Genomic DNA, 11,901 nt, shown 5'->3' with positions numbered 1-11,901 from the left:
GATGACATCACGGTAGAACATAGCCCTCAGAAGGCTGCCATTATGACATAAACATTACAAAGCAGTGCTATCAGTAAATGAAATAAGAAGCACCAAATAGGAAGGTAGGTGAGATCGTTTTTTATCCTTATGAATTACTCAGCAAGGTCCTGTGTATTTAGTTGACATGTGGTGGTGGGGTGAGAGGAATGGGTATACAAAGTGTCTTCTTTACATTGTAATTTCATCCTGGTTCAAGGTGGAATTTCATTTTTATTTGCAAAATATCTTGAGTCTCTAATTTGCATATATATAAAAACAAGTGATCTATACTTTTGCTCTTGGATTGCTCATGGTGTAGAGGAGATGGAGTGGATAAAAGAGGATACTGCAGTCAATGGCAGAAATATGTAGTGTATCCAGACAGGCTGCCAGACCAGAAAGGAGTAATGAACAATTTGAGAGTAGTGATTTTGTGTATTTAACTTTACATGCAAAATTGGCTGTAAAGTTCTGATATTTAGTTGATAGTGCATACAAATGGAATGAGGGATTAAAATGGACTTGAAAAAATTGTTTTGCAGTTTTACAAAGGGACTCAGAAAAGCAGCAGAAAGATGTTGGTGCAGGAACTGTTTTTGCCAAACACTGTAAGATGAGGTGATTTTTGATGGAGCTTTCGTGTAAGGGGAAAATTTGGGGCAGTGTATGTGCTTACAACAAGATGGGAGAAATACTACCTTTTGTGGTTAAAATGGCTGCAAGTAATGAGGTGAGGTGGTGGTTATAGATGTGTATGTATGTGCATATTTAAATAAAAAAATAAAGATCCAAACATAAGTATAGTACCTAGAGAGAACATTTGGGAGAGAAACAAATTCCACATAATGGTTCTGCATGGCCTCCAAACTCTCAGTTTCAAACATTAAACCCTCTGCTACCCTATTTGTATTTTTTTGCTTACTTTAGTAAATTCATCTCTTCCAATAAACCTGCTATCTATTGACCTTTTATAACTACTCCTTGTTTTCTGATCTTTCATGTTAGTCAGAGGTTGAAAGTGCTGCAGGCATGCACTTGCCTTATTTTAAAGGGATTCAGCTCTCATTGTTGTGATATTTACACATGACCTATGTGAAACTTGTGATGCATTCCAAGGGAAATGTAGACACTTAGAATTATGCATTATTTAAAAAATAATGTTTTTTTTTCCAGCTGGTTATAGATTGGTGTTCCTTGTATCCTCTTTTTGGTGATATTATAGTTTTAATTATGTACATTTTTCATGAATTTCAGGACACCTTTGAGAAGTGGGTTTGTCTAAAGATGGAATTATAATCACATATTTCTTCCTCTGCAGTCACCAAAACTGTTAAAGCAAAAATATAGGTAATTTCAGCTTTTGCCAGTCAAATAATATCAAGGTGAACTTGAATAGATACAGGTTTTTCACAGGGTTGACGGAAAAAACACAACCTTCTCCCCCTTGATTTCTTTAAGTTCCAGGATGGCAAAGATTTTAATTTTGATTACTTATTTATTTCGGGTAACTATTGTGGTTCATGGCACATGGAGGTCAGTAAATAATGTTAAACAAATTAAGGAAACATTGAAATAGAGGCTTTTTGAGCTCTGGGTGCTTTTGTTAAGACCCTCTCATCCTGAGGGAATGATCCCAAGAAAGAAGATGTAATTAAAATGTATTACTCACTTTTCTCTAAGAGGCCATCAGGACTAATCTTGTGTCTTACACTTCTTCATCTTCTTTCTCTAAGATTTCATGTCTCTAAGATCATCCACCTATATTCAGACTGTCATCCTCAGAGGGCTGTTCTACAAACATCAACTCTGTTCTCTCAAACTCATGAAAATTCATCAGCAGGATCCTCTATATTCTCAGTTTCTTTTCTGTGTGTTTGCAGTAATATATTGCAAAACTCAAACCTTGTCTGTATCTCAAGTACACAATGTGTACACTAGAGTACTTGGTGGAGGTGGTTGGGTTTTCTCCATACTCTGTTCCACAGGGCTTGGGAGCAAAAGCATAGGTCACTTATATTTATAAATATGCAAATTAGAGGCTCAGATATGTTGCAAATAAAAATACAATTACATCTTGAATCAGGGTGAAATAGCAATATTAAGAAGAATCACACATACCCATTCTTCTCACCCCATTACCACATATCAGCTAAGTGCACAGGATCTTGCTGAGTAATTCATAGCAACTTGTTTCTGTTTAGGTACTCCTTATTTCATTTACTGATAGCACTGCTTTGTAATATTTATGTCATAACGAGAGCCTTTTGAGAGTTATAGTCTACTGTGATGTCACCCATCACTTCCAGTTACAAATAATATGGACGTAGCAACACCAAGGTCAGGTAGATGACCTTGCCTTCATTGCTATTTCTAAACCTCATCTCTTTTCCATCATTCCAACTTTGAAGACCTTCAACAAAACTATGCCTCCCCATTACTCTTCTGTATTGAAGTAATTTCTTCCTGCTCGGTCACTACTTGATGTTTTTAAGACTTTACCACTTTGGTCACTGTCTTCTCCCTTTATTCATCACATTTGGTGACTTCAACATCCCTGTAAATGATTCATCCAACCCACAGCCTCCTAATTCCTTGACTTGCTTACTCCCAACATTTGGATTTGAAAAGCCAGCATTGTTTTATTTTATCCCAGCCTTTTTCATAGTAATACCTTAGACATTGTCATTACCAGCAATTGAATTGCCCCCAATTTTTACAACAAAGCATTAAACTTCATATCTACTCTAGTCTGTCTTTTATTGAATAATCAAGGAAAGGAAATTTATCTTAAAAACAGATGATTTTTTTTTCTGGCTAGATTCAGAGAGATGCGACCAAACAAGGGTCAGGAAGAAGACATACATAGGAGAGATAAATGAGCCTCAAAACAGATTTTTCCCTAGAGTCTGCAAAAAGGCATGCAGCCCTATTAAAACCTTGATTGTAGCCTTGCCAGACTCTAAGCAGAGGAACTCTTTGAGCTATACTATTAGAAAAACTTCTTTCTATAGATTAGTGAGATAATTTGTTATTTTGTGCTTCTAAGTTGGTGATAACATGGTATGACAGAAGTTAAATGGAAAACTCAACCTTAACATGGCCAATGCAGAATTTATGATATTCTAAATCTTTATACCCTTATCTTTTCCCATTTTTTAACTTACTAAATGACACCATTATTGACACAGTTGTTTAGGCCAAAATTATCAGAGTTACTTCTAGATTATGTATATTTCCTAAAACCCAAGATTCTGTATTTCATCAAAGATTTCTGGATATTTTTTCAGCTGTATACTGCGACTGACTACTTTGCTTCATCTCCGTTGATCTTTCCCTAGTCTAAGCCACCTCTTCTCTCATCAGGACTCCTGAAATAGCCACCACTCTTGCTCTTTTTATTTTATTTGAAGTTCCGGGATACATGTGAAGGATGTGCAGATTTGTTACATAAGTAAATGTGTGCCATGTTGTTTGCTGCATCTATCAACATATCACCTAGGTATTAAGCAGTCTTGCTCTTCTAACAGTTTTTTATCCATAGAGCAGCCAGAGTGATGAAGTTTTGAATATGTTAATCACATAATGTTATTTCTTCCTTTAAAGCTACAATGACTTCCCATGACATGTAGAATAAAGTTCAAAATCCAAACCCCTTTATGATGTGTTTTTTCTCTGCCTTCTTCATATCATCTCCTTCCACTCTCCTCTTTTTTGAGTGTGAACCACATTAACTTTTGTTGACTCTTCTTGTACACAAAATTTATTGCTGCTTTAGATCTTTACATGGTTGCCTTGAACACTTTTTCTCTAGATCATTTAGTACCTTGCTTTTTAATATTCTTCAAGTCATTCCTCAAATATCACTTCATCAGAGTTTCTCCATTATTATCTTATATAAAATGGTCAGTCACCACTACTTAGTGTCTTCCTATGCATTGTTCATTACTTTTCAAAACACTCTCACGTCTTACATTTTATTGACATGTGTTTACTTTTTAAAAAATATCTCACTAGATATAAGCTCCATGAAGACAGTTACTTTGACTACCTTCAATATTGCTGTTATTGTGCTACTAAAACAGTCCCTGTATCCTGGTAGGTTCTCAAAAGTGAAAGAGAAGCCTGGAAATGTAGCAAAACCCCATCTCTGCTAAAATTACAAAAGAATTAACCAGGAGTGGTGATGTGCATCTGTAGTCCCAGTTAGGAAGCTAAGGTGGAATTTCCTGAGCTCAGGAAGTCATGGCTACAGGGAGTTGTGATTGCATCACTGTACTTCAGCCTAGGTGATGGGAGTGAGACCCTTTCCATGGAAAGAAAAAAAAAAAAAAAAGGAAAGCATTAAACACAAATAAAAATTGTGGGCTTACTTTAGGTGTCTTGAGAAGTTTTAATTTATAAGTGTTTGATGGCACTGTGGGAAGTTAAGTGTCCTGAAGGAAAAAGTCAAACATGGAAAGATAAAACTCTCATGACATTATGAGGCCATTTCCTAAATAGTCATATCATAATACTTCTGATTCAAATATCAACAAATAGATGCAGTAGAAACTTGGAAATCTCAGTGATTAGCTGCTTCTTATTGCTATCTGAAACCATCTCCTATCTCTATCTTAGCTTAGAAAATAATTTTTTCATATCAAATTCTAAGACTTGTGATTCACATCTCAGATATTTAGATTTGCTAGAATGGCGTTTCTTCTCTGCAACTATTTATAAGCAGTGATCAGATGGTACTCAGGAATTTTTATAGGGCGAGCTATGGTGACGGCTAAGATTCTTTCATTTTAGTATCTATTAACATCTTATTTTGGGCTTTGTAATTGTATGATGGGTTGCCATACTGAAGAGGGCATCCTGTTGCCTACTCTTCTAACTTCGTAACTCTAAGCTTCAAGTCCAAGTGTCTTATTGCATTTTTCCTTAATTTACTTTTTTGGCCTCATGGGACATGGCCAGGCTCTGGTAGCACTAATATTCATTTAGGTGACATAAATGGGGGATAAACTAGTGGCTCTGATAACAGTGGATACTTCATATTGTTGCTCAATTCTTTATTTTTCTCTACTGATATAAAGGTTCATGGGGATTGTTTCACAATTTCTAAGATATTTCTCCCCAAATGCAATGCTTTGGAAATGTTTATTCTCATTCAAAAATGAAAGCCATTTTATCTAAAAGTCTCTTGGAAGTAGTGTTGAAATTCTTATTTTTGGAGAGTAGAAGCAGTGGTTATGAGGGTAGTGTTGTCTTTTGCAGTGGTGGTGGCACCTGTTGCAGTTGTATTCTGTATTTAGGGTGCAGGATTAGGGAGGTCAGGATCAGTTGGAGAAATTACAGGGGAAAATGGAGGTCCAGGTGGATAGGGTCTTGGTTGGGAAGGTGGCTGTGGATAACCTGGGCCATAAGGGGAAGGAAGAGAGAGTGGTTGAATTCTCCCTGGACCATAGGGTGGAGAAAGGCGTGGTGGAAATCTCCCTGGACCATAGGGTAGAGGAGGAGATGGTGGAAATCTCCCTGGACCATAGGGTAGAGAAGGAGGTGGTGGAATTCTCCCTGGACCATAGAGTAGAGGAGGGGGTAGTGGAATTCTCCATGGACCATAGGGTGGAGGATGGGGTGGTGGAACAAATCCTGGTCCAAATGGAAAAGGTGATGGAGGAGGAGAAGGAGACAGTGGTTCAGGTGGATATGGTCCCCCGAGGCCTCTTTGACTCTCACCAGGCTGTGGAAAAAAGTAGTAAATACTTTTAAATCAGATATTTCGCAGTTAAATATAAGAATGAATGCTTTCTATGATAGGCAGAACTCTGAGATGGCCCCAAGATTTCTACTCTCTGCTGGCACATACTGGCCTGACCTTATCAGATGAGCCCTTTTAAAACAGGTTCTGCAATGTCTGAAGAAATCAGAGAGATTTGAAGCTGCAGCAAATGCTTTTCTCTGGGCTTTGAATCAAGATGCCGTGTTGTGGGGAGGGCTACGTGGAAGTACATGGTAGACCGGCTACAGGAGCTGAGAGTGGCCCCGGGCTCATAGGCAGCAAAAAAGTAGGGGCGTCAGTCCAACAACCAAGGGACTGAATCCTACCAATGACCATACAAGCTTAAAAAAAGGACACTGAGCTGAAGAAGAAAAAAAAAATACAGCAGTGGACACACCTTTTCAGCCTTGTGAGACTGTGAGCAGAGAAGCCACCTAAGCCAAGCTCAGAGTTATGGCCAAAGAAACTGAGATAATAATGAGTTTTTAAAGGCTACTAATTAGTGGTAATTTGTTATTGAGCAATAGAAAAGTGTTAAATGTATCTAAGTTATGATGTCTGAACGTCTATATCAAAGAAAAATGTTTCTCTTTTGCCCTCTGAATACCTAGGCTCTCAATGAAAGCTGGGATAGTATTGACTTAAAAAAATAGATAATGAACAAAAATCTTATCCTTGGCCTATAGTGAAGTCTGTCATTCCAAATTCCAAATGGAAATAAATGCCTTTGCAGCATGAGAAAAACATGTCTTTTTATGTCTAATTCAAGGGTTCAGGCTTGTTCCGGGCTTTGCACATTAATTGTGAAACACATGTGAGCAACTATTTCGTGCAATGAGCTTATGAAGGAGCTGGTTCATTCATGTCATGAATGTCAACCTGGCAAGTTGCCAGGGATACAAACATCTATTCTATGACTCTACAGGCTGAGTAATTACAATACAAGGAGGGGTAAATGTGATCTGAAGGGAAGTGAAATGAGTGGAATGAGTGTCTGGGGTTTCATGTCAGTGTTTGAGCTCTCCTTCTGGCACATGGAGATAGAGTGAGTGTGGAATTCTTTTTGAGCCTTTTTTTCTCATCAGGAAAATGATGTTCATAAAAGTACTCACCTCCTGCAGTTGTTGTCACATTTGTTGTGAAATATCACTTGTAAAGTGCCTAGGGTGGTGTTTATCTCAGGTCTGGTTTACATAGAGTACAATTTTTAGAAATGAAAATAGCTGAGGCTGGGCGTGGTGGCTCATGCCTGTAATCCCAGCACTTTGGGAGGCTGAGGTAGGTGGATAGCTTTAGGCCAGCAGTTCAAGACCAACCTGGACAAGACCCCATCTCCATTAAAAAATTCAAAAATAACTGAAAAGTAGTGCAAGGAACAAATACATTAGGGATTTAAAGTGATCAGTTCTGGATAGGAAAACGATAAAGGATTGTCTCTGTGGGAAGGAGTCATTTGAAAAGAGGGTTAAAGAATATAAAGTAAGGAGGGAGCATGCCAAATAGAAGGAAAATACGCAAATGCTCTGGGGTAGGAATGAAGTTCCACTCTACTGACGGCAAGAAGTCCAGGTTGCTTGGATCAGATGCTTTTTTTGGACACAAAACTACATTCACTTCCTGTGGTTCTCAGTCCCTTCACCTATTTGGCCATTACCCTTGCTAATCCTAAACTTTAGTATTACAGTAAAGCATCCCTGTCCTGGATTCCTAATGCCAGGTTCTTAACAATGCTAGAGGATGTCACCAGCACTGTACCCTCAGAAAGTTAGTATCCTTCAGTGCTGCCTGAAATCCTTTTTTGAGTGTCTTATCTCAGATTATCCCTTCCCACTTCCCCAGAGGCCTGTAATTTTCCAAGTTGATGCCAGTTTTATCAACATTCTCCACCTCATCCTGAGCTCTCATCTACCCCCACCAAAGTGGCTTTTCTCCTGCTTCACCAAGATATTTCAGGCAATTAGAAATGAACTTCCCTGATTTACTGGTCACAGAACCATGGAGTCAGTGATAGCTAGATAGTTTCTTTTTCTTTATAATTGTTTTCCAAGGGACCTGGCTCTGTCAGTTCTTTTCTTTTACTTTCTGCAACTGTAATATCTGCCATTTAGCTAGCTCATTTTCTTCAGAAGAACACTATCATTTATGGTCAACTCAATTTTTTTCTCCCTATCCTATCAGCTCTTCATCCCACTTCCTGAATTCTAAATCTAACCACTTCTTATCATCTTTCTTGCTTTCATTCTAATCTGTCATTTACTTTTACCCGAATTTCTATAATGGCCCGTTGATTTGACCTCTTGATTCTAATCTTGCCCCTTTCACCTAACATGTACAGAGAGGTTGAAGACATCATTTGAGAAATAAATATCAATTGATATTTCTCCGTTTATAAAAGATTCAGTTTCAACCACCAGTACCTTGTTGCTGTGACTTTCTTTTCACGTCTTTCCTGCAAAGCAAAGCTCTATGAAAGGGTATTCTAAATTTGCCAACCCCACTTCTCACTTCTCATTTGCTCTTAAACCTGGCTTCTGCCCTTAACATGCCAGTAAAAGTTTTATTCGTATCACCAATGAAACAAACAAACAAAAAATTCCAAGGCACTTCTGTGGGACCAGCCTCGTGTTCGTCTTCTCTAGCTAGTGATAGTTCATGGTATTATGGAGGGTGTTTGACCCAAGGACTGCCAATCCAAGGACTAGTCAGGGTATGTGGAAGTTCAGGATTTGATTTTTTATTGTCAAGAAAACAAATCCTTAGTATGGAAAATATTTCACACATTTTTATTGTTGAGACAATTAAAAATTAGCTGAAAGGACTTTTTCCTAAAGATATACTGATGTTGATCTAAATATTATGTAATGAAAAATCTTCATAGTAAATATCGATTCTTTTCCTGATCTCTTAACCCAATCACAATGATTAGCTCCCTTTCCACAAATGGCTAAAGTAAAATGATGAAAATGATGAAAATACTATACTAGGAAGAAACACTCCCCTCCCAAAGGGTTATAATGAATGTTAATCTCCTACATTATTCAGTTCAGCAATAATCCCGCTAAGACAAGCATACTTTGCATACTTTGAATCTAAACTTATTTGTATTTTAATGAGATTAAAAATAGTGAGACTTGCTTTGAGGATTAAAAGAGATAATGTATGTAATGCATTTGGAAAATTACTTATAACAGAGAAAACACTCAAAAGTCGACAGGCTGAATATGATGACTTACCCCGCCTACAAATATATATATGCAAAGGACATGCTACCCTTCACATTTCCAATTTTCAGTAATTATTAATCATCATTAGTCATATCAGCTGAAAAAAGGCTCATTGCTATTTAAACTACTTATATTATTGGAAAGCTCTCTATTTTTCTAATTTATCTTGTTAAAAAGTTATTTGTATAATAAAAGCCTGAATAAAATGTTTTTCACATATTCTGAGGACATGAAAATATTGAAAATCTAATTTATGATGAAGTCATTAAGACATGACCTTTAATGGATGTCAATACGTTTTATTGGCTTATCAAAAATTATGTCTAGCCATAATGCATGCAGGAACATGGCCAAAGTCAGAAAGCTTCAGTCATCTCAGAATGTCCTGCTTTTATTCAAGCTTTTCAAAGTAGAAGAAAGAGGTACTATTTTATGTTTCATGTTTGAGAATGATATAATTTTATGTTGCCTGCTTTGTGGAAGTCATAGTCTTCTAAAAAATCAGCTTTCATATTTTCCCATTTGATATAATAGATTTTTATGGTACTTTGGGAGAAGTTACTCTGGAATTAATATCCTCTTTGTAACACTGGAATTAATTGACCCCTCTGTTGAAACTGAGTATCATTCTATTACTTTTAAAAATATGCATTAAAAAATTCTGAAACACTAGGTTAAGGGCAATGAGCATAGTTTTCCTTAACCTAGTTTTTAATAAATGGTAGGTGTTACTATAAATGTTTATTATTTCCTCAAAATGTAGCATGCAAAGATTCTCCTAAATGCATCTTCCCAGGTCCCATTATGGGGTACTCTTATTCAGGCTTGGATGAGGACTTTAATACTATCTTTTTAATAAGTGAGTTAGGTGACTCCATGTTAGGAACAACTACTTTATCTCATTTTACAGAGTTTTACCTACTGTGTAATTGCTAGAGTATGGAAACATACATTTATATTTATCTGTTTAATGCAGTGTGATATTATAGATTTGAGCTATCCATTATGGCAGCCATCAGATATATGCGGCTATTTAAATTAAATTAGATTTTAAATTTAAATTTAAGCACTAGAACAGTGTTTCATCAATGCTTAATAGTTACTAATATATAAGAAAAGGTAACATCATTAATGTAAAAAGAAATCTGAAGTAATGGTTAAGGAGGAAAGTATAAAGATGTGTGATCGTGATTAATGATACTTACTGTGAAACACGCTGCAAGAGCCCAAAGGCCCAAGATTAGAGTCAGTGATTTCATCCTTTCGGTTGCCTCTGAAAGTAAGCACAATAGGTGATCAGTATGATTTTTTTTTATTACAAATTACTATTTAAAATGTCTCAACACATGGATATAATGTAATACAGATATACTACTGTAGCATTTTTAGGAATTTGCCTAACATTATGTTGGATTCATTATCACAGTGGGGCAACATTAGTAGGCTTATAAAATTTGACTTCAAAACAGTGGAACTAGTTTTTATTTTTGACTTGTAAGCTGATATTGGAGATAATGCCAAAGAGTTATTCATAAATGATTTGAAGAATAGAAGCTTTTATAAATGAGGTTTTTGCCTTTAGAGGTAACTACTTTGAAATGTACAATTATTTACATTTGAACACTTTTGTATATTTAAATAGCAAGTATATTGTTTTATAGATTTCTATAGACTTGGGTTTGCAATATTAACATATTAACTAAATCATGTGTTATCAATTTAATTCCTTGGGGTATCTCAAAAATAAGGAAAAGAAAGAAATCACTCTGTTTGACGTAGCGTAAGAAAAAGAGAATCATATTATATACCTCCTAGTTTTAACAACATTCCACTAAATTAATTTACTCTGTGATGTGTGGTCTCAAAGTCCTTCCAAAAATCCATATATGGTAGATCAAAGACCAAGTCAGAGAACATGGAGGAATCTAGGTATTTTATTCTCCGTTGGCTCAAAATTTGCAAAATATTTCAAGTACATGGTAGCTTGAATTCTGGGAAAGTAACTCCATGCACCATTGTACAAATGGCTTCCTGACAGTCAACTCTGCACATAGGTTGAGTGTGTTATCTGAGCAATGCAAATTTTGAAAGAATCATATGGACAAAATTTCACTGGATATTCAATTGTATGTGGGTGTGGATATTCTCTTAAGGATTACTTTTCCCATGATCCATTCTTACGAGAAGTTTGAAAAACAAAAGAAAAACTAATAATAAAAATATACTGTAGAACAATTCCCTCTTTTAAAGTGCATCTGAGAATAATCTATCATTATGAAGTTTTAAGAACTTTAAGGAACATCAAGGGGAAAAGTCAATTGTGTACTTGGATGGACTAATTGTCCCCAATGCCCAACATGAAACCTTTACTCTGACATGTGAATAACCTAATTTTTCAAAATTTGATATGTTTAATGACTTACAATTTTACATAAGGTGAAGGTGCTTATGTTTTTGGTGGTAATGAATGTCCTATAAAAAGATCATGAAAAGTCTGAGGAAAATTCTGCAGTTAATATTTCCAGGTACATACCTTTGTGCGAGGATCTGTCTTAGAGTTGATTAACCTGCTGGTCAAAATGACTCTTGCCAGTTGAAAGACAGAAAATAAAGATGAAAAGAGACAAGAAACTTCAGTTCTTATATAGTGCAAAAGATTTCTGTTGGCAGTAAGAGAAAGGATACTTGGAAATAAAATAACTTCTGGGTTGATGCTCTTCAAACAAAGATAGGAAAGTTGTTCTTGCCAATTTGGCAGTCTTATTCTGCATTTTTGGGTCTCATTTCTGAAAAGCATTGACCCATTCAATATTTGTTGTTTCCTGGGGAAACAGATACAACAAATAATGTCCTCTCTCTTCAGGGAAACAATCTGGGGCCTGTGGATCACCA

The 11,901-nt window shown here is 36.2% G+C and overlaps 2 protein-coding genes across 2 annotated transcripts in view; both read right to left on the bottom strand.

The window, feature by feature from the left end:
• Nucleotides 1-2,227, bottom strand: part of LOC105477342 (submaxillary gland androgen regulated protein 3B) — a 50,969-nt gene extending 48,742 nt beyond the window's left edge. The window contains exon 1 of the mRNA XM_071093473.1: nt 2,140-2,227. Coding sequence (XP_070949574.1) covers nt 2,140-2,143 — 4 coding nt within the window. The 5' untranslated portion in view covers nt 2,144-2,227. The remainder of the gene's footprint in view (nt 1-2,139) is intronic.
• Nucleotides 2,228-5,088: 2,861 nt separating this feature from the next.
• Nucleotides 5,089-11,667, bottom strand: LOC105477341 (submaxillary gland androgen-regulated protein 3A). The gene is made up of 3 exons (XM_011733813.2): nt 11,543-11,667; nt 10,215-10,282; nt 5,089-5,746 (listed from the first exon to the last, which is right to left on the bottom strand). Exons 2-3 carry the CDS (start codon nt 10,266-10,268, stop codon nt 5,315-5,317), a joined length of 486 nt encoding a protein of 161 aa, XP_011732115.1. The 5' UTR covers nt 10,269-10,282; nt 11,543-11,667; the 3' UTR covers nt 5,089-5,314.
• Nucleotides 11,668-11,901: the final 234 nt, after the last annotated feature.

The sequence above is a fragment of the Macaca nemestrina genome, chromosome 3, assembly GCF_043159975.1.
Source record: "Macaca nemestrina isolate mMacNem1 chromosome 3, mMacNem.hap1, whole genome shotgun sequence".
Lineage (NCBI taxonomy): Eukaryota > Metazoa > Chordata > Mammalia > Primates > Cercopithecidae > Macaca > Macaca nemestrina.
Note: the sequence above shows the minus strand (reverse complement) of the source record. Positions and strands in the feature narration are given on the sequence as shown.

What these genes read in the sequence shown, in the direction of transcription:
- LOC105477341 (XM_011733813.2), bottom strand. Translation starts at nt 10,268, where the DNA reads ATGAAATCACTGACTCTAATCTTGGGCCTTTGGGCTCTTGCAGCGTGT. An exon ending in CTCTTGCAGCGTGTTTCACA is followed by an intron (nt 5,747 to 10,214) that starts GTAAGTATCATT and finishes TTTTTTCCACAG; the next exon opens with CCTGGTGAGAGTCAAAGAGG.